We start from the raw sequence: 26,284 nt of genomic DNA, 5'->3' as shown, positions 1-26,284 counted from the left end.
AACAACTTGCATTATCTATATCTATTCAAGCTTCTGTCACACCCGTGTCGGTAAAAGGGAGGTAAAATTCCATGTCGGTGTCCGGTAGAGATTTGCTTTGGTATGACCGTAATGACATGAAGCTAATCTCACAAGGGGTTATTTCTTCTCTCCATAACCAGGTGATGAATGTAGTTACAGCTCAGATCTCAATCAATCGGATGGCCAGAATGAACACTCGGATGACGATTACGATCTGGAAGATGCGCCGACGATTATTCTCAATCCGTCATGCGGCGCCAACGATAGAGGTAATAAATTAACATCACAAGAATCACAAGCGGTTCTAAACTACAAATATTCTCATCTTGTTTCAGTCAGCTGCACCATTTGGAACGCGCGGGAAGCTAAAAAGGCGGAAATGTCGGTACTGGATATTTCCTCTGCCATCATCGAGCGCGTCGAAGCCATGCCGGAAACGTGCGATTATGTCTACATTGGCGTTGTTCTCAGTCTGATTCTGTCACTGGTTCCGGCGTTCTGCAGACTGTGCGAAGCAACCGTCGATTCGACCAACGCCACGGAGCTGAATTTTCTCGACCTGCCGGTGCTGCTGCTGGAGAAAACCTCATTCTCGTGCATGGCAATTCTTCGATTTGCCTTCGGAGACTCCAACTGGGAAAAGACAGTTCTGATTTTGGGATTCGTTTTGCGGCTTTGTCTAACCTATCTGATTTTTTTCCTGCTGGCCGTTGCCGAACGCACCTTCAAGCAACGATTCCTCTACGCCAAGCTGTTCTCGCATCTTACATCCTCGCGACGGGCCCAAAAATCAGGCATTCCCCACTTTCGTTTGAACAAAGTGAGGAATATCAAAACCTGGCTGTGCGTGCGTTCCTATCTGAAACGTCGCGGGCCGCAGAATTCGGTGGATGTAATCGTTTCGGCTGCATTTATTATTACGCTGCTATTGTTGGCGTTTTTAAGTGTTGAGTGGTTAAAGGTTTGTTATGTCAATTTTTTTCCCCGTTGAAACTGATACTGAAACCAGATGCATTTTCGTAGGATTCCGTGCATATGCACTCGCAGGTTAATCTAGAAGCCTTAGTGTGGTCCTGTGCTTTCGGGACTTTCCTGCTGCGTTTTATGACTCTGGGTACTAAAATTAATAAGAAGTACAAAAGTGTCTCAGTGTTAATTACAGAACAAATCAACCTATATGTACAAGTGAGTCATGTTCTAAAATTTGTCTTAAAACACAAAAATTATATTCCATTCTTGTTGTTTCAGATCGAACAAAAACCTAACAAAAAGGATGAACTTATGATATCCAACAATGTGCTTAAGTTAGCAGCAGATCTCCTCAAAGTAAGTTTACAATCAATTCATCTCTTACGAGTGCAGCTCTGCGCATCGCCTTTAGTTTGATGAAAATCAGTAATTCAAATTACACAACAAAAATCGGTGTGATTCTATTTTTATCTCACTGGGAAAGACGAGATCCTGCCGAACTGTTCAAAGTCTATAGCGTTTAGCTAGAATACGCACTCTACCACATGATCAGAGTGATCTGGAAAGGAGAGGAAATGTCTTTGGATTAGCTGAATATTCTCTCTTATCCTAATTCAAAAGTCGCATCTTGGCGCAATGACTCTTGAAGATGGTTGGAAGGGCATAAGTGGTTCTGCTAGGTGGCATAACACTTCAACAGTAACCGTTATGCAGTGTCGAGTCTAAGACAAAAAATGAAGAAAAATAGTATAATATCACTGTAGAAGGATGTAAATAACATCCGAAATACGTATCTGTTTTATTACGCCCGTTATAGTTCGTAAAGTGACGTGTGTAATATTAATGGAATTTAATGGTATTTCTAATTAGAACTCTAATTTTACATTCCAATAACAGTTCCAGTTACAATTAGTGAAATAAAAGAAAGTTATGTTCGCTAAATATTGACCCCCTAAATGACGTAAGATCTGTCAGATTTGACAAGCAAACAACGAAGAAGATGAGGAAGGCGCCCAACCGAATATCGATAAACAGAATACGGTGGCCAAATCCCGCGACAAAAAGCTGTACAGGGAGTGGTTGATGCAGCTGAAATTCATCACCATGAACGTCGAGACATATATTAGAGTGTTTCCAAGCTGATTCCCGGCCTGGAATTTCTCTTTGAATTCCCGGGAAGAAGGAAGTCGTCAAATTTGCCAAGAAGTACTTAGTGTGGCAGGCGATCTGTGGGTACGGTAAATTTTGCAAGCCGGTACGTATCGACCGGAACTGTTGACATCGAAAATATAAAGAAAAATGCCTCCAGGAGCGCTTGCTGTTATCGCTCCGGTTCCAGGAAGAACAGTTTGATTTGGTCGGATTTAGCATTGTGCCTCTACGCGAAATCGGTAATGAAATGGTACGAAGCCAACGATGTTTTTTTATGTACCGAAGAAGATAAATCCGAGAATCTCGTCAGAATATCACCATTCTATTGGGTATGAAAAACAAGGAAATAGGACCGGTCTTTATCCGAACCCGACTTTAAGTAGAACTGATTAAAAGTATGTGAGTATGTGGCGCAAGTGTTGCACACTATTTGATGGGTAGCGTTGAGTCCGATAAACGGGCATTTGCACTAGGAAAAAAGGTTGAGTATATATCAACTTTGAAAAAACACACACATATCTTATTTAGCTGAGTCTCGGAAAAAATGGTCGCAAATTGCATAGCCGAGTACCGCAGAAATCATCTCGGCAAAAATTAAAACTATTGAGAGTTTTGACACTCAAATTTTACAACCGTCAAATATTGACGAAATCATCAGAAAAAAGGTTTACTGATTGCTTAGCGTAACCTTTACTGATTATTCGGCAAAACAATGAAATAAAACTGATGAATTACCGAATCATCAGTAATTAAAAGTTACCCTATTAATTTAAATAATTTCGTTGGTAATTTCTCAGCAAAATAAACAAGTCATTTAGCACTAAAAATCATTTTATTACCATTTAAGGGGCGGGTAGGGCCTAACACATTTGTAAAAATCATTTATTTTTTTATATTTACTTATAGTAAAACATTACAAGAATATTCTGTAAAATTTTCAAGCCTTTCGGAATAAAACCCAGCAAGTTATGGGCCTTTATCTTTGCTTATCTCATACTGCGAAGAAGTAAGAGCTCAGCGCACAGGCCCCAAATTTCTGCTTCGACTGACTTAAAAACTTCACAAAACATTCTTGAAATGTTAAGAATGTTAGGTTATAAAAGAAAAAATATGATTTTTGAAAATGTTATACCCTACGGGCTCCCTTGAGTAATGAATTGTTTCCATTGATTCTATAGACAAAAAACTTTAGGCGCGTTTTTCTCGTAAGCAGGTTTTGAAAGTCCGTCTCCATCGTCATTCAAAAACTAATGCACCATTTTTTTTTTAAATTTTGCACACACTTTGTACGTATAAAAAAACAGATTCCAACCTTCCTTTCCTTTTTGCTGTTTGTTACTTCGGGGTGGTTTTATAGCTACAAAATGATGGATTTTTTCGTGAAAAATCGTAGTTTTCACTTTGAACAACCACAAAATTTCCAAAAATTAAAAAAAAAACAGAAACGTTGGGGTCTAGAAAAACATCTACTGTAACTCTACTGCTTCGATTAGTTGATTTCTGATTAGTCTGCGCTGAGATACAGTGGACACCGCAAATCATGATTTTCAAGAAGCGTTCTCAAAAATTCCTCTTCACCTACTTATTTCTAAATTTTTTCCCACGAATAAAATTAATAAATGTTGTTCGAATGATGACCCCCCTCCCCCCCCCCCCCCCCTTAAAGGAGACTTACGAACCTCTACCTGAAAACAAGTAGCGTGAAAAAAAATTAAATAATCAATGGTCGCAAGGCTCTAATCTGACATCGTAAACTCAACGTATTAAACTCAACGTTGGCGAAGCTCAACAACTGTTGTTGTAGAAAACCTGCATCTTCTAGGCTTTGAATATAACAGTAGATCTTAACGTCATCAGCATACGATATACGAGGACCATCGTCGTTGAAGTATAGTAAAAATATAAAAGGCCCGAGATGTCTACCCTGCGGAATTCTGGACGAAACGATAAACTCATTGGATTACAACCATTGAAGGATGTTAGAACCGGATCCAAGTTTTTTTTTTTAATTTAGCAATCGTTATACCGCGGTTAATTATATCAAAGGCAAAGGAAAGATCTATGTAAATAGCGTCTGTTTATACAACTTTTGACATACCATCAGTCACGTAGGACATGAATGATAATAGATTGGTAGTGGAGCGCTTAGGCATAAAGCCATGTTCAATATCGACGATATATTACTTGTAGTGATGGAAAATCAGTGCACTAAGCGATGTGAAGCCACGGTAATTGTACACATCTTTTCCGAAACCTTTCTTATACAATGGGAACATAAAAAGTTATGATCATTGAACATTAAATAAATAAATCTGGGAATGCCAGTTCGTACATAACGATGTAGATATTTAGTTGAATGTATATTATCCATTAGTATCTAAACATAACGTTCTACAAAGCAAAATTTTACTGTGGATATGTGTTATTCAATCTTACCAGTTCTCATGTCATCATCTCTAGACCGCTGGTCATCGCCTGTAACAATAAATAATGCACAATAAATTATAATTATTATAAACATATCATTTTTAAATTTATTTTTTTCCCACAGGAATTAGAATCGCCTTTCAAAATATCCGGACTGAGCGCTAATCCGTACCTATACACTACCGTGAAGGTTGTCATCCTATCGGCCCTATCCGGTGTTCTAAGCGAGATGCTTGGCTTTAAACTTAAACTTCACAAGATTAAAATTAAGTAGGTGCACTTGTTTTAATTGGTCGATGGCTGCCAATGGAAAGGTACCCGCCGTTCGAGCGTAGATAGTAGGCTAGTGATAGTAGATCCTCCTGTTTCTAGAAGCATCGTACCTAAGTTCGTAATAAATTAGTAGTTAGTCACTTAAGTAGCGACGAGCAGAACGAGACGGTTGAACTGTCGAATGATATGAAAGGCTTCTTAGTCTTGGAACTTTCCTGCTAGTTAATGTCAGTTTAATGGTGTGGAAATTGTATTTTTCGAAGACTATTTTTGTTCTTTTTTAAGATAAAACACAAATGTAAAAAATGAGAATAGAAATTTTTTTGTGGGTGTTTCATAGTTTAAGACGAAAGTAATGCTGAGATTAAAGCTTTCATTGTTAATGTATAAATGCTTGGTATTTGCCGATCCGAAATTCCTGAAAAGGTTAACACTATTATATATTTAAATATTTATTTATTTATAAGGAGTATAAATGAGATCTCTTAAGTTGATATGAAACCTCCTCATCTCTTGCGCTAACAGAACAAAACAAGAACAGAGCGTTCTCCAGTTCCTCAGAATTTCCGCTGCACGCGAATCATTACCCACGACATGAGATCATCGAGCATTATTGGTTAAGAAAACTATGCAACTTCGACTCTTTTTCTAAACTGACAACAAATTTTACTCATCGTGCTTTGAAATCGATGTGCGAGAAAAAATCGAGAAACTTGATCGTGGGCAAAAACTATTTCTGGATGATATTTCGATGCTGAATTTCCGCTACGCTTTTTCAGTTTGACACCAAAGTGATTCGAGGAAGATTGAATTATTATATTCTTATCAATAAAAAAAAACTCTGCTGAATAAATTCGTCAATATGAAAAACATTTGTTTCCCACATTCCAAATAGTGATAATAGCGACGAAAGGTTGTTTTAATTCCAGCTGGTTTATTACACCGCACCATTCAGATTAAACCCAATAAAACGCTATTCAGCATGAATTATAGAAGTAACAGTAGCGCAGCATTTTGCATGTCTCGAACATATTTGCATATAAAATATCAGTTTTCTGTTCTTTTTGAATAAACTCGGAATAAAATCGTCAAAACTGCTAAAATAAATGCCACAGTGTAAATACAGACGAAAAAAAAATCCTGCCGCTGGATGTAGTATGCCTACTAAGGAATAGAAAGACAACGCGAGCGCACTTCGGAAGCATGTTTCGCTGTACTGATGCGGTTGGACTTTTGGTATCGATTGGAAACTTTTGACGAAACCGGGATCCACTATTACATGCCAGACAACAGAATGTTTTTCCGACAATGTATTGAAGCGAGTGCTCCGAAGCGGTCTAGAGAAGCTAAGGTCGAAAAGGTATACTTTTCATCAATGTTGCTCGAATATCGAAAGAGCAACGAATTTCAACGATCATCGGTCGCTTTCCTTCGCCTTTGTTCGATTATCTCTCTGGTATTGGGACTTGTTCGTATATTCGGAAACGAACGAAGCCGATGCTGCATCCCTGCTGGCATGAAGACCTTTTCTACACAGTTGAGGTTTGCATTGAACAAACACCCGAATAACCTAAACAATTCGAGGAGTAAAGTAATTGAACGAATGACAAACGAATGTATAAAACGAACATGCACGATGTATATCAGCAACGAAGAATGTATTAGTAGACTCGAGTTCTCCACGATTATTGATTATTCATTTTCACCCTTCTCGCTTTTGTGCGGTGCAACATTGCTTTTCATGAAACTCCTTGATAAACCAGGGCCCCAATTGCCCCATTCACTAAATTCGCTCAAATTGTCTGCCTCGAACTATTACGATCTCATTGCGCTTATTTTTGCCAAAATCTCAAGCCTCATCTTAGAAATTGATGTGAGTTTCATTTTGGGGTTTTCGACTGCTACCTGTACCTGAAATCGGAAACCGCCGATCAGTGGCGTACCGAGGAAATTTTGCGCCCGGGGCAAAATAAGATTTGCCGCCCCCATCGTTGGTTTAGTGAGCAAAAAAAACTGAACACACCATTGGTTGCGACCCCCTACCAACACCTTCGCTCCCTCATAAGATACGCCACTGTCGCCGTGTAAGTTTGTATGACTTCAACTAATATACACTAAGGTCTCTTTTTACACGGTTTATTTTCGCACGGTTTTTTTAAACACGGCTTTTTTACACGGATTCCGGTTTTTATTTACACGGTTTTCGCAATTAACACGGTTTCTGATGAGAGTTAAAAATGCACTGTCATTTGTTTTTTGAGAAAAAATTAAAAAAAAGGGAACAGGTTGTCTGTAAGGAAACGATTTTAAGAGTTAATTTAAAGTTTGAAAGTTAACTAAAATCATTCACTCGACAGTTCATGAGATTATTGACCGTCGTTCCATAAAATGATTTATCAGTCTTCAGATCTTGAATCCCTGTCGTAAATTACATGTCTCTTCCGCTCAGTTGTGGTGTATGATGTCAGCATCGTCATTGATATCATCGAGAACTACTAGCGTTGAAGAACTAGTAGAATTTACTAATCTCTTCAACTCTTCATCATATCGAGCAGTACAGTGTTTTATACCCATTTGAATGATATAGCTCTAATAGTATTATGATTTTGACACATTGTAATACCTTTTCTAATTTGATCCATATTCATCTCTATAAATTTTTTCGTCTTTTATTTTGTCGCTGCGTGCATAGATCTACATCCAATACCCATGTCTTCCCACTCAGTTTAGTTGAGAATGACTGTTAAGATCGTTAGTGTTTATTATACATCGCAACTTCGGAATTGAAAAGAACTCACTCTCAAGTCTTTTTTGTAGTGAAAGTATTTATGGGTTCTAATTGTACGTATTATCGTTCTTTCGAAAACTGAATGCTTTATACATTTAGAGTCATTTAGAGCCGTTTAGAATAATTTGCTTATCGTACAATGCGTTTCCTAAGCGTTCTAATTTTAATTTGTCATCCAATGTGTTTAATCAAGTATGACTGGACCCTTCTCGTAACCTCAGGCTGTTTTTTAGATTTCTGTTTCTATTGTGAAATAACAGTTACATTTTCACAGTTATGTGCACCTTGCATAAATTTGGGAGTTAAAAAATAAGCTTTTTTCCCTTTCAAATTATCAAAAGTTACATTTCATCCAAAACAAAACAAACAAATAATCAAATCTACGGTTTTTGGAATTATTACGTCAAATTTTCCACGCGGATTTTTTTTTTGGACGGTTTTCGCAATAAACACGGTTTTCTTTTGCACGGATTTTTTTAACACGGTACGTAACCCCCATGTAAAAAGAGACTTTAGTGTAACTTACAAATTGGAGTAGTTTTGAGGAACGTTAGGAAGACTTTATCTGTTCTTCATGGGTTGGAACAAGGGACCAACCCCGGACCACTCATTTTCATACTATTCATTAATGGTCTTTGCAGAAAGTCTTAAAAATATTCTCGGGGAGGGCGGAGCACATTTTCAAAAACTTATGGTATCGTCATCGCTCCAGAACTATTCCAGCGCATTATGGAACAGATTTTGAGTCGATGTGAGAACACTGTCAATTTCATCGACGACATCCTTGTTTTCGGCAGCACTGAAGATGGGCATGATAAGGCTTTAAAGCTAGTCCTATCAGTCTTGAACGAACACGGTATTCTTCTCAATCAAGAGAAATGTTTATTCAAAGTAAACAACCTTTACTTCCTGGGACATACTATTTCTCCAGATGGTATAAAGCCCTCGAACAGTAAAGTAGAAGCATTACAGCAATTTCGTATCCCAAATACAGCAGAAGAAGTCCGGAGTTTTCTTGGTCTCGTTACCTACGTAGGGCGATTCCTTCCAAATCTGGCGACAATTACATCTCCTCTTCGTGAACTGATTCGATCCGGCAGTAAGTTCTACTGGGATAAGGAACAATAAGAGTCTTTTGCAAAGTTGAAGGACTTAATTAGTAATGTTCAGCAACTGTATTTTTTCGATAATAATCTCCGACCAAGACTAATAGCTAACGCATCGCCGGTAGCCCTGGGAGCTGTACTGGTTCAATTTGAAGGACCAACGGATTTCCAGCCTCTTCTTCTTCTTCTTCTTCTTTCTGGTTGGCGTCACCTCACTTAAGATGACGCCGAATTGATGGCATAGCAACTAAGGCTATATTGCCAGTTAATTTTCGTTTATAGTGCAATGGACTTTATTTTCACTTGACTACAAGCAAAAATTTTGCTGTGTGGCTGCGTCGAATCGTCAAAGTACGGATGAAAATCTTTTCTTTCTGGCGAAATACTCAAATTTTCTTCGGACTAATACGATGCAACGTGCTGACCGGTTGAGAGTTACACCGGAAGTGGATTTCCAGCCTTGCCCCTTCGCTTACGCAAGTAAAAGTCTGACAGCCACCGAGCGAAGATATTGCCAAACCGAAAAAGAGGCGTTAGCTTTGATATGGGCAGTAGAACGGTTTGCGATATATCTGTATGGAAGAACTTTTGAATTGGAGACGGATCATAAACCGTTAGAAGCAATTTTTCAACCAACCTCTCGACCTTGTGCTCGTGAAGCATGTGAAGGTTGTCGTTTGGTTGGGTTACCTACCAGACCTGAACCGATGAGTCGTCGCCCGCTACCGTCTGGACCATGGATTGATACTGCAATGGATTTCCTCGGTCCATTACCTTGTGGTTCGTACCTTTTTGTCATCATCGATTACTATAGTCGCTTTAAAGAGGTGGAAATAATGTCCAAAATAACGGCCAGGGACTCAATATGTAAACTTAACAGATTTTTCACTCGCCTGTGGTATCCTCGGACAATAACACTCGACAATGCCAAGCAGTTCGTAAGTACAGAGTTAGATTTATACAGCAAGCTTCACGGAATCACATTGAACCATTCAACTAGAGCTGTGCGCCGCCGCGCCACGCCGCCGCCGCCGATAATTTCGACACGCCGCCAATTTAAGAGAAAGATGATCAGCGCGCCGGTTATCACATTTTAATCGTGCCGCCGATAATATTACATCAGCCGAAAAAATGATTTTATCAATGTGGAAAATTGTTTACAGTTTTCATGAAAATTCATTGAAAATCACAGTACAGTTACTTTCCTCCTATTTATACTGAAAATCAGTACTACCGATGTCAACCGAAGCCAATGTCATTTGATTTAAAGCCTATTTTCTGTCTTTATTTAAAAGGTTTTGAGCTATTGGCACATTATCGCAACATTATCGGTCGCGACATCTGAAAATGAAAAATGGAACCAAGAAAAGGAGGGTTCTTCCGAAAAAATATATAATGTTAGGTTTTTTCCGATTAACATTTTTTTTTAGAAACCAGTGTAGTGTTGATTTCTCAGGTACTAGAATGTTTAGTGATCGAGTACCATTTATTTTGGATACTGTATTTGTTATTTCCGGGCATTTGAAAAATGGTATTGAACAAAATTTCATGATCCATTCTAAACAAACGTTAGTTTTCACACAATAGATTAAGATCAACGTTACCAACTCAAAGTAAAAACATTTTCTTCTACTTCTACTATGACTTTTCAAATGAATTTAACCGTTTTGATAAGAAATCGTTACAAATGTGAAGTAATTAAAATTTGAATTTGTTAATTTGATATTATTTTTGATATCTGAATGAATTTGAGCGCCAAATCGATTTTATGTTAATTACATACGTACGACAAAGATATACACTGAAGTCTTTTTTATGCGAATTTACGTACCGCATAAAAAAACCGCATAACTCTGAAAATTCGCATAAAAAAACCGCATAACTCTGAAACTTCGCATAAAAAAAACCGCATAACTCTGAAACTTCGCATTAAAAAAGACCGCAGAAGGGCAAACCGCATAACTCTGAAACTTCGCGTAAAAAAAAACCGCATAACTCTGAAAATTCGCATAAAAAAGTCGCTTAAAAAAACGCATAAAAAAAGACCGCATAAAAAAAAGACCTCAGTGTACTTATTTTTTGAGTTGATAAAACGATTTTTATACATGATAATTATCAACTATGTAAAAAGCGATTTGAAAAATAATAAAACTTCATATTTCTTGCTCATAATAAAAAAAACCCTTTGTATATGACTGAACTATTTATTTAAACAATAGTCAACCATCTCCAAATATCGCACTTATATTCATCTCAATTTCTCCTCTAATTCGATGCATTCGAAAACATTTACCATCTCCATTCACTACGTTGGCTTTAATGGATCACATAAACATTAGGATCGTTGATTGTAGGTCGACAAAACAATAAGATAGAGAAATTGTCCTGTATGAATCAATATTAAAATTTTTAATATGTTTATAATTGATTACGCCGAATCGCGCCGCCTCCGCCGCCGATGTTTTCAGGAAATAGCGTCACGCCGATTCGCCGCCGCCGCTGGTCAAAAAGACGTTTCAGCCGCCGATGTTGACAATTTTGATCGGCGCACAGCTCTACATTCAACACCATATTGGCCGCAAGAAAACGGTCTCGTCGAACGGCAAAACAGATCTCTCGTAAAACGGTTACAGATCAACGCTGCTCTAGGCAGAGATTGGAAAAAAGATCTACATGATTATCTCATTATGTATTATACAACACCACACTCGACTACCGGAAAAACGCCTACCGAGCTTATGTATGGCTACACGATTCGATCAAAGCTACCAGCTATGGGGGATATCGAGACCGCTCCACAAAACACAGATTTCCGTGACCGTGACCAATCATTGAAAGAGAAAGGAAAAGAGATAGAGGATACACGCCGTCGAGCTACTCGATCTTCAATTGATTTAGGTGACCTAGTGCCAAGCTCTAAGCTGTCCACAAATTTTAACCCGAGGCGATACACAGTGGTTTCGCGATCTGGTCCTCGTGTAACGGTTGAAGACCCGGGGACGGGAAAATCCTACGACAGAAATGTCGCTCACCTCAAGAAGATTATCGAGCTCGAGGAATTATCGACTAAAGTAACTGACGATAGCTCTGAAGATCAAGAGCTGCCCCGAGCATCATCAGACGCAGATTTTCATGGGTTTGAGCTGGAAGATGATAATACAGAACGGATCCCGATCTTGCCAGATCGTCAACGCAAAACGGCGAAGAAACCAGCCTGGCTCAACGATTATCACCTTTAACTTCTTCAACTCAAACAAAGGGTGATGTGGTACCGAGTGCGGCCCTGTCTCGGCAGTGCAGCGGTCAGAGAGAGAGTGAATGGAGAAAGGGTTTGTATGGAAAAACACGCGGCTAAATAAATAGAAACATACGTTATTCAACACATATTAATAATATTAAATATCACATTACCAGCTCGATTACTACAGAAGATATCTTGGATTCGAACATGAATTATAAACAGCATATTGAGTATACTATCAACAAGGCCTCGAAGCTGTTAGAGTTCGTCTTTCGTGTGACGAAAGACTTCAAACACATATATTACCTAAAAGCACACTAGAACATGCAGCTGTTGTTTGGTCACCCTACTATCAAAACGACATTCAACGCATAGAAGCTATTCAACATAAATTTATTCGTTCTGCGCTTCGCCAACTACCATGGAGAGACCCAAGATCGTTGCAAGCTCATAGATCTGTGGCCACAACGAGTCATTTGCCAGTATATCGCTGTTCGAATCAGTTCGACTTTCAACTAACCCATGATACTATCAGGAAATTGTTTTCTCGAACACTATCGCTTTAAAAATTTATCGTTAGTTTCAAGAATTTAGTTAGGTAGTTATAACAGTTAATAACATGAAATGTATCATTTGGATATTCTGTAATCTGTTGGTACAAAAGATGAGGAGGTTTTATGCCTACTGGAGGCATAGTGATAGATTGATCATAACTTATCTCCAGTGGGCTTTTCCCTGCTCCAAAAATAAATAAATGAATAAAAAATAAATAAAACGTTCCACGTCGATCCGTTCGGTTCAAAGCATATCGAAAAATCAACGATAGAGGGGTCTTCCGATGGAAACTTATTCAAAACATATCGCTTTTTCTGTCGCTGTTTCTTCAATATAAATTGATTTTTTTTTCTTTCAACTCAAACTGTAGTTACGCATAAATCGCATGGACTTTGCTAGAGCAGTATACAAAAGGAGTTCGGCACTATGCTTTTTTAATAAAATTGATTTTTTTGTTGTTGCTGTTCAATTTGTTATTCAATTTTCATTATTTCTATACAATAGTCTATGCATTGATCTGTTATTAATATCCCAGAATAATCCGCAATAAATCTATTACTCATTGTATCGATTTGTTGATACATCGCATATCCCTTTTCTGCACGACCAATTAGAATGGATGGTACAAGCACCTTATTTTAACAACAAACTCACAACATAGCTCATTGGCAGCTCTGTCTCATATAAGGTCGTGTTAATATTAGTACCATAATAGACCAAATGCGTTCAATTTTTTTTACTTTCATGGTAGATTGAGTGAGTCTCCTCATAAGGAAACCAAAATGTTAAGTCGTATGAATGTCAATCGTTCCATTTCATTAGTATGAAATTTTCGCCTGTACTGGAGAATCATTATTTTTTAAATAGTCTCCTACCATATGTTTAGGTTTGAAACGGGTTGCATTAAAATGACAAGTAATACAAAAATATATTGATATTTTTGTTCGGTTATTCTTTCTTTTGGCTATCGTATAGATTATCTCTTTTCGAGCTTTTCTACTGTTTCCTAAATTTCAGGTACTTTCCATTAATTTAATATAGAATAAGTTGATATCTGCTTTTGGCTACAACAACAAGTGCTCTACTTAAATATGGGTTCTACATGTGGCCTACTGTGTTGAACAATTACACGTATTTATTTTCTTTCAGCATGCGAATAGTTTATTGATATTGGTAGAATGGTGGTAGCACACTCATCATAAAACTAACTAACGGTTGGTGAAAATACTGACCATTTCGAGCGTAGTCTGACGTTCGTTTGTTCGTTAATCAAAATCAAACATTTCTTGGACAATGTTCATATTACTGTGCGAATCAAATCAAAGTCCTGCCACATGCACATCTAATAGAATCGTAATCACCGCTGTCGTAAGCAAAATCCACGTATTTTAATTGACAATCACTTTTTTTGTACATTTCAAGTCTTGACGTAATATTCTGTAAAATAAGACGAAATCTTGGCTTCGAAACCGCTTTATTTTATAATCTCTTTCAAGTAATAGGTATAACAGCGAAATGCAATTTTTGTGTGTATACTTTTCGACGTCAATAGTGAAGGACTATCTGTTCCTAGAAAAATACCGCCTGGCTTTTGAAATCAAACACTGTTGAAGATAATCATTTTGCGACCGGATGCGTATCTGTGACTCGTTAACTTCTAGCAACGTAAATAGTTATAGCGAACAAATCAAGTTATCAAGTTAGTTTATATTCAGGTCCGTACCCAAGATTTCACTTCCGGAGGGGCTAATTGGCATTACCGGTTTCGAAGCACCAGAAAAAGAGGTCAAAACGTCGGAATGAAACTCACACCGATTTCTCAGCCTATTTCACGAACTTATTTTCAAAAGAAAGGTTTCTAATAACATTTAATTTCATCGAGATCCAACTTCTAGGCCGGATGAAATATAGAGTGAAGAGTGTGTGAATTTTATAACTAATAATTGAAAACGGAATCACCCAGAGCGGTACACTTCTTATCTGTAAGGTTGTTCGTGGTGAAATGTGCAAAGCAATTCTGTTACAGCTCGCTTGAGTGCAACGATGTCCACCGCAATTTGTCATGGCATACTATGCATTAGTTATTATAAGCGGCCCTTACACGTGACAATATTATTGTCAATACAAGGAGTATTGACAATACTTTTGATCGTGTAATGGAAACTTAATTGGATTGACGAAAATATTGTCAAAAAATCAAAACTGCTCATCAATCCGACAATACTTTCTCTCCAGAGAAGGAACTGTCAAATATGTGGAATGAACTTTTCTCTCAATGTTTCAATGTTCAGTTGCAATATTTGAAGCTTCAAACGCTTGATTTGTTCGAAAAATGCGGACTCAAGTTACCAAGTCAATTGGATTGACGGTATTGACAATACTTTGGATTGACAATAATATTGTCACGTGTAAGGGCTGCTATAAACTCGTTTGCACCCACACAGAGTGCAGAAAATTTCAAATCGTCATTAGAAGTAGCGATGCAACAAAAACAGAAAAATCTTCTCCACTTGGTTCAAAACTGTTTCAATTTCAAGGTCTTGTTTTGTTAGTTGGTTTTTATACAAACTTGTCTTTACCGGTTGCCTGTTTTCGGTTCCGGAAGGAGCGGCCAAGAATTCCAAAACAGAACGTACTTAGATTTATCCGGGATGACGAGGCCACACATTTTCACAAATAATAGAATGGGTTGTAATGAAAGGTTTCATCCGAATCCGGCTTCTGGTTCCTGATGTATAGAGTTTTGAGTGCTCAAAATCTAGAACAGTTATACTCGTTTTTGTTTCTCCATTGACTTCTATTAGAAGCGAAGAAGTACTCATCTTTTTATTTTGCATAGTCGGTAGATTTATAAGACCACAGGGATTCTCGTGACGTAACAATTGACGACGACACAGCTAAGGCCGATGTGAACATGAGCCAAAAATGGAACTCCGTATTCAAGAATACTGCGTACTAGTGCAATGTAAGATTTCTTGAGACAATCAACCTTAATCTGTAATTTTGCGTTCTGTATCTCGAACGAATTCGAGTTTCCTATACAAAAGTATCACTCGATCGATTTACAGAATGCAAACTCTCACGTTCGATCGAAATAATCCAATTTGAACGAAATGCAGAATAGAGGTGAATAAACATCGTAAAACCTTGCGCAGAGGCAGGCAGAGCTCACGATAGAGAATGATGCTCACGTTTGAACCGTATAGAACTTTTCCATATGGAAGTGTGATTATTGAGTAATTAATAAAATTTATGGCAGTGCTCGATATCATTATAATTATTACATTTTTTGACTTGCCATTGCCTTTAATTCGTGGGGAATGGAAAACATCTTTTAAATTTGTACGTCATATTACTGGTTTCGGTTTCATGTGGTCTAAAATTCCACAACAAAACTCACATCAATTTCTCATAGATGATTTGGGTTTTGGAACAGATAAGACACATAGCTCGAGGAGGCCAAACAGGTGAATAAGGTGGATCTTTTCCATTGAGCATCCGATTTCAGTCCATCGTCTTGTTATCTGGCGTATAATAACGGATCCAGCCAAACATGTATTGGAAGTGAACTTGCGTTCGACGTTTTCGTCCTAAACAACAATATGTGTGATCCAGCGGCAGGATATCTTTCGCATCTGCAGAATCTTGACCAACTATGGCCTGCTGACGCACTTTCTCTTCCCAGTAATTCATTACAATTTTAAGCATTATTATTATTGTCGTTACATTCAGTAAATAGCATTCAAGCAAACAGGTTGTGTTTCATTATTACTGGCTCGTGCGTTTGGGGCTATTACAGAGATGGAAACAACCATAGCTGCAGGTAGAAAACCTGGTGCCAATCGCAAACGCAGCAAAGGCTGCTGCACACAGCCAATATTCGGGACGTTTTCGACTTGGAAGCAGGCAACGAAGGCCATCCCATTCATACACTCAGAGGTGAATAGACACAGAGGTGCGAACGCATAGAAGTGCTGAGACACTGAGTTTTTTTAAATTCAATGGAAGAGCTCCCCCCATTTGAAGAATAATACTTCCTCGCTTGTTCGATTCTGGAGCCAGAACGCAGAACAAGCCCAAATCAAACGATTTCCTGGTCCAACGACTAGCAGAAGGCCTCCCAACCCATGGTGGACAAAGAGTGTTCAGCTGCTAAACATGCTTGCAAGACGTTTCTAAAACGAGGAGGAGGAACTCCTCAGAATTTTGAAAAATTCGTGATTTTAGAAACCAAGTACAGGATCAGCCATCTAAATTTTTTTTTTCTTTTCAACTAGCGGTTATTTCGACATTGGTAACCTTAATGTCAATTCTGATTTGATAGAAACTTAGTTTTATCCTTCCGCTGAACGAAAATGGCTGTGTATACGCTTGAGGAACGCGTGAAAATAGTGCAGTTTTTTTTAATGCAGATCAGCTTGAAGAAGACGCTGATTTTTGCCAAAAAATCATCTATTCTCGGATGAGGCACATTTTCATCTCGGCGGGTTTGTTAATAAGCAAAAGTGTCGCATCTGGGGGACGGAAAACCCGCACGTTATCATGGAGAAGCCGATGCATTCTCAGAGAGTGACGGTTTGGTGCGGATTTTGGTCTGGCGGCATCATTGGGCCATTTTCTTCGAAAATGAGGCAGGAGCCGCCGCCACGGTCAATGGCGAGCGCTACATTTGGTTCCAACAAGACGGCGCTCCGTGCCACACAGCCAACGCTTCGATTGATCTTCTGCGCACAGTCTTCTAAAATCGAATTGTCAGTCGAAATTCGGATGTCGTTTGGCCGCCTCGGAGCTGTGAATTAACGCCGTTAGACTATTATCTTTGGGGGGCTGTCAAAGATAAAAGTTATGTGGACAAGCCAGAGACAATTCAAGCCTCGAAGGACAACATTCGTGCAGCCATAGCTGAAATAAAGCTGCATACAATCGAAAATGTACTAAAAACTACAAGGATCAGCCCAGGCGCGTATACAGGGGGGTGTTTTAGGGGTTCAAACCCCCTCCGAAACTCAAAAAATTATGATATTATTTAAACTCTTTTTTTCAAATAAGTAAAAAATAAAATGAATAATTTTCAACAAACGACTCCACAATAAAAAAATTTCAAATAATTATATAAAAAGTTCCATTTGTATGGAAATTGATCAAAATGTTCTGAAACACCCCCCGAAATTTTTTTCTGGGTACGCGCCTGGATCAGCCCCTTCAAATCGTTTTATGGCACCTTTTGCCTTGCCGTCTAGCAACAATCTGCATCTAGCGTAGGACTGAAACGTTAGCTATAATTTCGCTTCTATTTATAGATTCGCGTGCTTCCAACAGCTTCGCTTTTGCATCGATTGACAAATCAGAGCGATGCTTTCTCTTTGATATATCACTTACTCCTTCAAAACCTTCGTCTATGGCAGGGAAATCTGATATGCCGGAGATTTTTAGCAGACAAAATAGGACACTGCTCGCTACTTATCAAAATTTCAATCATTTATAATTGAAAATACGTGGCTTGATACATTCAATTCGAATCAATAATTGATACAAAATATACTGAGCTGTAAGTGTTTAAAACCTGACCACATTTTTACGTGTATTTTTACTTGAGTTTCTGATTTGCACCCCTATATAGAAAATAAAGATGTGTTCCACATCAAAAACTGGACCGACCGTATGGCGTACTGCAAGGCCAGCCGAGGCAGCCATTTGAATGAAATTATATTCCACAATTAACCGGAAGGATTGTACTTAAATATGAAAAAACAAATTTTGATATCGGATGAACCGTTTGTGTTTTATTGCATGATTAAAAAAAAGGTGCATGGCGAACCCTGTACAAGAGCATACTTTGGACCAAAAAAGTATAGCTATTGGAGACATTTTGTCGAAGGTTTGTCAAGAGAAACCTCAATGAGCACTCTTTGGAACACGGCCAGACGACTGAGGAATCGTGTCGATTCTGTTCCCACACAGAGCAATATTCGGGCTCAGGTTCTGTTCCTAGGCAGAGCATTATTCTGCAATCTCCTCTAAATAATGGTTCCATTGATAGCCCCTTTTCAATGATGGAATTTTCTATGGCACTCTTGTCTTGTAACAATAACGCTCCTGGGTTGAACAGAATCAAATTCAACTTGATGAAGTATCTGCCCGACCTCGCAAAAAGACGTTTGTTGGAATTGATCAACAAATTTCTTGAACAAAACATTGTTCCACCTGAAAGTTATCGCCATTCAAAAGCCGGGGAAACCAGCTTCCAATCACACCTCATATAGATCCATTGCCATGTTGTTCTGCATCTGAAAATTGTTCGAAAAAAATATTCTTCGACGTTTCGACACTTGGGTCGAGACGAACGGCTTGTTGCCAGATAATTAGTTTGGCTTCCGTATAAATAAAGGGACGAATGATTGCCTTGCATTGCTTTCGTCCGACATTCAAATTGCTTTCGCTCAAAAACAAATCATATCTGTATTTTTAGACATAAAAGAAGCATTTGATTCAGTTTCCATTGATGTTCTTTCAGGCAAGCTTCCCCAACATGGACTTCCAGCGGTTATAAATAATCATTTGCACAACCTTTTGTCAGAGAAGCACATGTATTTTTCACATGGCGATTTGGTAACATTCAAAATTAGCTACATGGTTCTCCCGCAAGGCTCATGCATCGGTCCGCTCCTCGTATCTTGATGTCAGGTCTCAACTAATAAAAAAAAGTTACCCTTTTAAAAGTTACCAAAACTAATTCCCTTTACTCGAGTTTTAAACATGGTATTCAAGCATATTGTGCATAATTTCGTAGCCTGTCATTTTGGAACAAATATCCTTCACAGCGTTGCAAAAAGGCTAAGTAGATCAAATGAATTATGAATTTGCGACGTAAGTCATCGCCCTTTCTGCACAACGTTGATCGATCCACGAAAGAACGATTTGCATTCAGAGCAAAATTCGATACAACGAACGCCAGCAATTAAAAACACATGTTTGGATCGCGAAACAATAGGATTTCCACTCTTGAGAGCATGACCGAATTTGAGCAAAGCTCAACCATATTTTTACCACTAATGTAAATTCACATCCATATTGTTTAAAGCACTACTACATTCAACAACGATTAGTAGTACTACCTACACTCATCGTAAGTCTAGTTTTACGAACAATTCTGTTCTTTAATATTACAATTGTCACCAAAAAGCAGTGATTAAGGCTGTTAGTTCCTACCTGCATTATTTCAACCAGATCGATTTCAGTGTTGTTAATTTTTTTTTCCAATTTGGATGTCCTAACAGTTTGACCAACATCACCGTTCCGTTTCCGGGAATCGGTCGGAACTGTGTCAAATTGAGACAACCTTTACCAAAACAAAAAGATTAATTCCTCGGTCACTCCACCGCCAAAACAAGAGTAACGACCACAGTGCGTGATCGGGGGAGCGATCCGAGTCTTGCAAATGTCCTATACAAACAATGAAATGGTCGACACCGTGCTATGCACGGATGTGCGCTTTCGTTCCGTCAAAATACCTAAAAACCATTCTTACATCGATCCGGACTTGGGGTAATTCCGTAAGCCCGATTTACTGGAACCACCGGCTCCGCTACCACCGGCATTATCGTTACTGGTTGAACTGGCATTCTCGGACGATTGCCGTTCGTGATACTCTTGGAAGCATGGAACGATGCATAGGTTGGTCTGGCATTCGGGGCAGTGGTACTTAGTCTTCCTTCGCAGAATCCGGCCATGAGCATCGATCGTGTTCCAACAAAAGTTACAACCTAACGCAGGTCCTTCCCGCACAACAGGACAATGGCTTGACCGTTGGCTGTCCAATCCGGGGATATCCGCCGAGCGGGAGCTTGTCTGAAAATAAAGCTTGAAGTTAGTTTCGGTCCGTATGGTGGTTATTGGTTATAATTCATCCAACCAGCGGTGACGAAGCTGATCGGGAAAGTTCTTCGCCTTTGATAACACGAATTGAGCTGGGTGTCGTTGTCAGGTCTGCTAGTAACGCTACGGATGAGCCAGTTGTTATGGAACTACCACTGGGGGTTGCCACCATTGTAGTGGTGGTGGTGGTCGAAGTACTACTGCTACCAGTCGCAATGATTGTCGTTGATGTATGATGTGGCGGCTGCTGTTGCAGCTGGATCGCTTCGGTTTCGGGAACAATGACTACCGTCGGGCTCATGGTACGATCGGATTGCAGGTGTATTTGAGGTATGGCGGATGAGGGAGCAGCTTCGTCATCCGAATCGGCTTTCAACGAGGAGGACGGCGTTAGGTAATGCGTTGAGCCACTACTGCTCGTTATCAGAGTGAGCGGATTTGTGCTTTGAGCAGTTGTCATTGGATGAGAGAGCTGTCGTTGAAGGGTGTATGAGGATATGGGCTGAAACGACTGAACACCCAAAGAGCTGGATATTTGGCTAGGCAGTAATGGGTGGGAGTGTTGTTTTACAAGATAAGCATGCTGCGGCACGCTGAGATGGTGAGCAAGGTGGGGCCGTTCACCACCGCTGGTTCGAATCTCTGGAGAGGAAACGGTGGGTTCTCTCGGCAGAATGGGCTCAGAAATTTGACGTTCGAAGCGATGATGCGTCGGAACCGACAGCAAATTTTGCGAGTACATGCCGTCTGGGGTGTCCTGATCGGATCCGTATTGTTGTCCGGATGAAGAAGAATCGCTTTCTTTTTTTATTCGCTGCTGACGGATTAATAAACGACTGCGTCTAGCAGCCACCAAACTGCTTGCGGTTGGGGACGATTCCACGCTGGCCGGGAGAGCCGAGGTTCCACTAGTGCTGGACTGTCTGGCGGAGATACCGAGTGCCATCTTAGCTATTTCTGAAACTAGCAAAACAAAACAAAAAACACTTTGTAAGTCGTATTGATACAGCATCGTTGCTATTTTTTGGATTATGAAATTTCAAAAACCTGTTTTAATCCACCTGGTGGCGTAATGATGCCTTTCTCATATCAATCATACCATCATATATAATACTATGGTATTCTTCAAAATGAGTTCTTGAAAGAATAACCGGAATCAGTTTGTTTGGCCGTCTACTGATAATGACTACCGAGTGGAGTAGTTTTGATATCAATTTAGAATTTTTTACGTTTTCTTTTTGTTTTGCCCCTTTAAATGATGGTATACATTTTTTTACACCCTTTACCATATAATTACGGATCCGGATGAAATTCAGGGACCCCAGAACTTTTCATTTGAATCCATGTGAAAATCGATTAAACCATCGCTGAGAAAAGTGAGTCAGATCCATTTGGGAAAATATGACCACTATTTCCGGTAGCTCCGGCTCCGGAAACCGGGAACCAGAATAACCGAAATCAGTTTGTTTGACGTGAGGGTTCTTAGATTGTAGAAATCAGTTATGCCAACTCTGAGAAAAATTAGTATACATATTTTATTTTTTTGCACATATTTCACCATAACTCCAGAACCGGAAGTCAGATTCAAAAAAATTCAGGAATTTTGTATGAGACTGCAAAACCTTTCATTTGAATCTAAGTTTGTGAAAATCGGTACAGCCATCTCCGAGAAAAGTTGGTGCGCTTATTTTAACATTTTTTTTTGCATATTTTTCCCCAACCCCGGAAACGGAACATACACACATACGCACATACACACACAGACGTAAAGCGTATTAATTTTTAAATGGAACATTGATGAGAAAATCGTAAAAAAGAAATTTCTGGAACAAATTTGATTAAAAAAAATTGTTAGTTCCAGAATTAACTCGTGAGCAACGGTGGCAAAAACTCGCTCGTGAGGCTCGATTTTTTCTAACGGGTGGTAACTAAAATTTTGGAATTTCTTTCTCAAGCTTTAAAAAAAAAGACAAACTTACTTGGAGAAGATCTGATTTATTGAAATTGAAGATACATTGTCCATTGTTGAAAAAAAGTGAACATTTGAAAACGGTCCGTAATCGGATGTTCGGCGAAGCTTCCGTTTGATGTCGGAACAGGAGCATTGTACGGCCTTCATGTCAACTTTGCGAATGCATCTCTTGATTCTATCAATCAACTGTTAGCAATTCGTGGCTCTCCAGTTATTGTTGTACACCAAGGAGCTCAAAACCCCGAAGAAATCTTCGATTAGGCGACACTGAGGTAGATTTATTGGGTTGTGGTTTTGTGGTACAAATGCGATCGAATGGGTATTCAGGAACGATTGTGTTTTTTTGGCGCAATGCGATGACGCTTTATCCGGCCAAAACACGTATTGTCCATCAGCATGATGTTTTTGAAAAAAAAAACGGGATCAAAACTTTCTACAAACATTCGTTCTAGTACACATCTTGATTGATTGCCAACCCAGATGGCTTGAACCATGGCTTAGAAATGCCTTTCTCGGAAATGACAATGTACAGCATCACTTTCTGTTCAAACTTATGTTTAAACTAATATTTTATGTTCGGATGTACAGTAGAACCAGATGTACTGGTGAGAACAGTTTAACTTTTTTGCGGCATCCCTTTGACTCAGTGAATCCTTGTTGTTGAAGGCACGAGAACGAGAACGAAGACCTTTTGCGTCCATAATTTTGGCTGGTTTTCCAATATCTTCCTTACGAGCAGTTGTTGGGCATCTTAGGATATTGTAAAGTGTCGAAGCCGCAACATTTTTACTTTTAAAATGTTGTACCGTATACTATTTGCCGAAATTTCTGTGCAATTCGTAGAACTGTACAATGCGATCGTGAAATACTTCTTGTTTTGAAGGCATTTTGAGCAAAACTGAGCAAGCATGAACAAAACAAAAAATACTAGCAGAAAGAGGAGAAAGAGAGCTAACACATATACACTCTTAGTTCTTTCTGAGCTCGTTTGTTGTTGAGCATACAGGCCTCGAAAAAATTCCAAAATTTTAGTTGCCACCCGTTATTCATCAGCTCACCTAATGATTTACGATGCAATCCGTAAAATGGTGGTAAAGATGAAACTCATCGTTGATATAAAAGCGGCCCTTACACGTGACAATATTATTGTCAATCCAAAGTATTGTCAATACCATCAATCCAATTGGTTTGATAACTTGAGTCCGAGTTTTTCGAGAAATTCAAGCGTTTGGCGCTTTAAATATTGCAAATGAATATTAAAATATTGAGAGAAGAGGCCATTGCACATATTTAACAGTTTCTCTCTGGAGAGAAAGTAGTTTTGATTTTTTGACAATATTTTCGTCAATCCAATGAAGTTTCCATTACACGATCAAAATTATTGTCAATACTCCTTGTATTGACAATAATATTGTCTCGTGTAAGGGCCACTAAACAAGCACACTCATTTATACAGAGCACCACTGACATCAAATTATGATGGTATTGATGGTTCTCAGTTCTGATTTCATACTATCTAACTCCCATTTCTCGTTTTAAAAAGTGAGTACTGAGTTTGGCATCACCGTACTGAGCTACACCGGTGACTATATGTTTAAACCACAGAGCTGCCAACACAACCCAGATTTTCGGTTTTGTTTTTGCTGGTACTCAAAACGAGCACGAGCATTAATGTACGAAAACAAAAGTCGAACCGTTGTGTGATGTATACCATAAACGATTGAATTTTATGTCTCGAGCTAAACACAACTGGCTACTGAACCGAATGCGTTTTCCTGCATACGAAAACATGTGTTGGGAAATGGATTGAAATGGCATCGATTCGAACGTTGGTCGCCCATGGCAACTCTGGTGGATGGGGAATACAATCGAGACAGTGTCACAAGCAGAGATGGCATTTCACCAGAGTGATACACGCTGGAGTCAAATTCTTGTCCACACCGAGGATGCAAAAAACGAAGCACCGCACAAAGAGGAAAGAGCAGTTCTTCTCAGTGTCGAATAGACAGCATTTGAGTGTGTGCTTGTGGTTAAAGCAGCTGGCGCGAGTGAAACACATTCTCTTCGCATGAATCGCTCACACGGGCTCTCGTCTAAATACACCCAAGTGACCACTGGCGCGTGATGGTGAGCGTTCACTTCTGTGAACTTCAATTAATAAAGAGTAGATCTGGCCTTGCTATGAAAAATTTGCAAGGAAAACCGAAAATTTTACGATAAATTGTTTTATTTTGCTGATTTTGCGTGTCCACGCTTCTTCTACGCAAACCATACAGCAGAGTGCTCACCGGCGTGTACACCTCTGTGAAAGTATCTGCATCCACCTCAGAGAATTTATTAGCTAATGCTCTAGCACTTTGGTGCGATTCAGTGGAAGAGGTAAAAGGAAATAAACAACTTTATACAACAGTGGTGTATATATGTGAAAGAGAAGAGCTCTCGTTGAAGTTGTCAGTGCGAGGGGAGAAATTTTGCTTGCTCTTCGTCACACAGAGGAGATAGACATCTCTGGTCACAAGAATCTGATTCAATGTGTTGACGTCCAAACACATCAAATCACAACTCACAAATGGTCTCTCAGTGGGTTCTAATATTTGACGTGCATTCAGCGCTCATCTGCTGATTGCTTGATACTACGATGTTGAGACGATGTTTTCTCCACACAAATGGTTACTCAGTTACTCAACTCGCTTAGTGATGCTTCTGAAACCGATTTGCAGGTGAGCTAAACTCACTGATAACGAAGTAAAAAATGATGATTGCCAGCCTTGCTCCTGAGAATACACAATATATCATAGTTTACCTCTGTGAAAATAACATGCCCCACTCTCTTTTTACATAATATTTGCACTGTAGCAAATGAATCTCAAATAAAGAATAATGAAGAGAAATCTATATATATATATATATATATATATATATATATATATATATATATATATATATATATATATATATATATATATATATATATATATATATATATATAAGCTGCAGAAAACTTGTTTGCCTAAGTTAATGCTTGACTGCGAAAGAAACGAGTAGCTCGTCCAGTGAGCTGATGCCTGGATTGTATATGCGTTCGCTCGTTGGATTGTCGCTTTTGCTTACTCTTCACTAACTAACAAAACTAACCGCGTAACCTTTTTCTGTCATAACTTTGAACGCTTATAATTCAGTGATTCATATAATTCAATTACCAATCGATTCGAAAACATTTAACTTAGACTTATGCGGAAGCGTCGTTTAAGTATTTCAATAGCATACCATAGAAAAATTCGTTTGATTTGACCTATGTTTTCATGAGCCAATGACAGTCGCAGTGAATGATGTCATAATCTTGTCCGATTTGCGCAGTATGAACTATAGCACAAAAGGGCATCTATAAATTTTTTAATTGGAAATTGATTTTGTCTTATGAACCATAATATTTTGGTCTAATCTTGCTTCCAAGAATCTCATAGAAGGAATCCAGACTAAGTGTAGCAAAACAATGCAATGCAATGCAAGTCGTTATGCAGTATCAATTTGAAAATGTTTTGTCCCACCAGGAAAAGCTTTAAAAGATTCGGAACTTATCAAAAATAAGGTACACAGGCTTACATATATAAAATTATCAGACACAATCCAGATAAGCCGATCTGCGATTTTACATGTATCATTTGAATTTTCACTGAACTCAGGTCACCGCCAGTTTCAATTAAATTATCATTTGTATCAAATCCACAAGCGTTTTACCACTAGACACATTGTAACTATGGAAATGTTCGTTCATGTATTACTAATATCAAGTTACAATATGAGCAACATTAAGGAATTTGGTTGCGTATGCATTGGTTGCTTAGGCTGTGAACCATTTCGCGGTTAATTTTAACTTTTGGTTGAAATCTGACACTTGAGAGCTA

The 26,284-nt window shown here is 38.8% G+C and overlaps 2 protein-coding genes across 4 annotated transcripts in view; one reads left to right on the top strand and one right to left on the bottom strand.

Moving 5' to 3' along the window:
• Positions 1–5,216, top strand: part of LOC131435107 (protein phtf) — a 30,303-nt gene extending 25,087 nt beyond the window's left edge. For all 3 annotated transcript variants that reach the window (XM_058602642.1, XM_058602641.1, XM_058602640.1), the window contains exons 4-8: positions 162–290; positions 357–982; positions 1,045–1,206; positions 1,270–1,347; positions 4,694–5,216. In XM_058602642.1, coding sequence (XP_058458625.1) covers positions 162–290; positions 357–982; positions 1,045–1,206; positions 1,270–1,347; positions 4,694–4,843 — 1,145 coding nt within the window. In that variant the 3' untranslated portion in view covers positions 4,844–5,216. The remainder of the gene's footprint in view (positions 1–161; positions 291–356; positions 983–1,044; positions 1,207–1,269; positions 1,348–4,693) is intronic.
• Positions 5,217–12,994: 7,778 nt separating this feature from the next.
• LOC131438711 (protein tramtrack, alpha isoform) overlaps positions 12,995–26,284 on the bottom strand; it is a 106,029-nt gene continuing 92,739 nt past the window's right edge. The window contains exons 5-6 of the mRNA XM_058608910.1: positions 20,445–21,370; positions 12,995–20,380 (exon numbers count right to left, since the gene is read on the bottom strand). Coding sequence (XP_058464893.1) covers positions 20,057–20,380; positions 20,445–21,370 — 1,250 coding nt within the window. The 3' untranslated portion in view covers positions 12,995–20,056. The remainder of the gene's footprint in view (positions 20,381–20,444; positions 21,371–26,284) is intronic.

This window comes from Malaya genurostris, chromosome 3 (genome assembly GCF_030247185.1).
Source record: "Malaya genurostris strain Urasoe2022 chromosome 3, Malgen_1.1, whole genome shotgun sequence".
In the NCBI taxonomy this organism is placed as follows: Eukaryota; Metazoa; Arthropoda; class Insecta; order Diptera; family Culicidae; genus Malaya; species Malaya genurostris.
The sequence above is the reverse complement of the archived record's forward strand: the minus strand, read 5'-3'. Positions and strand labels throughout refer to the sequence as shown.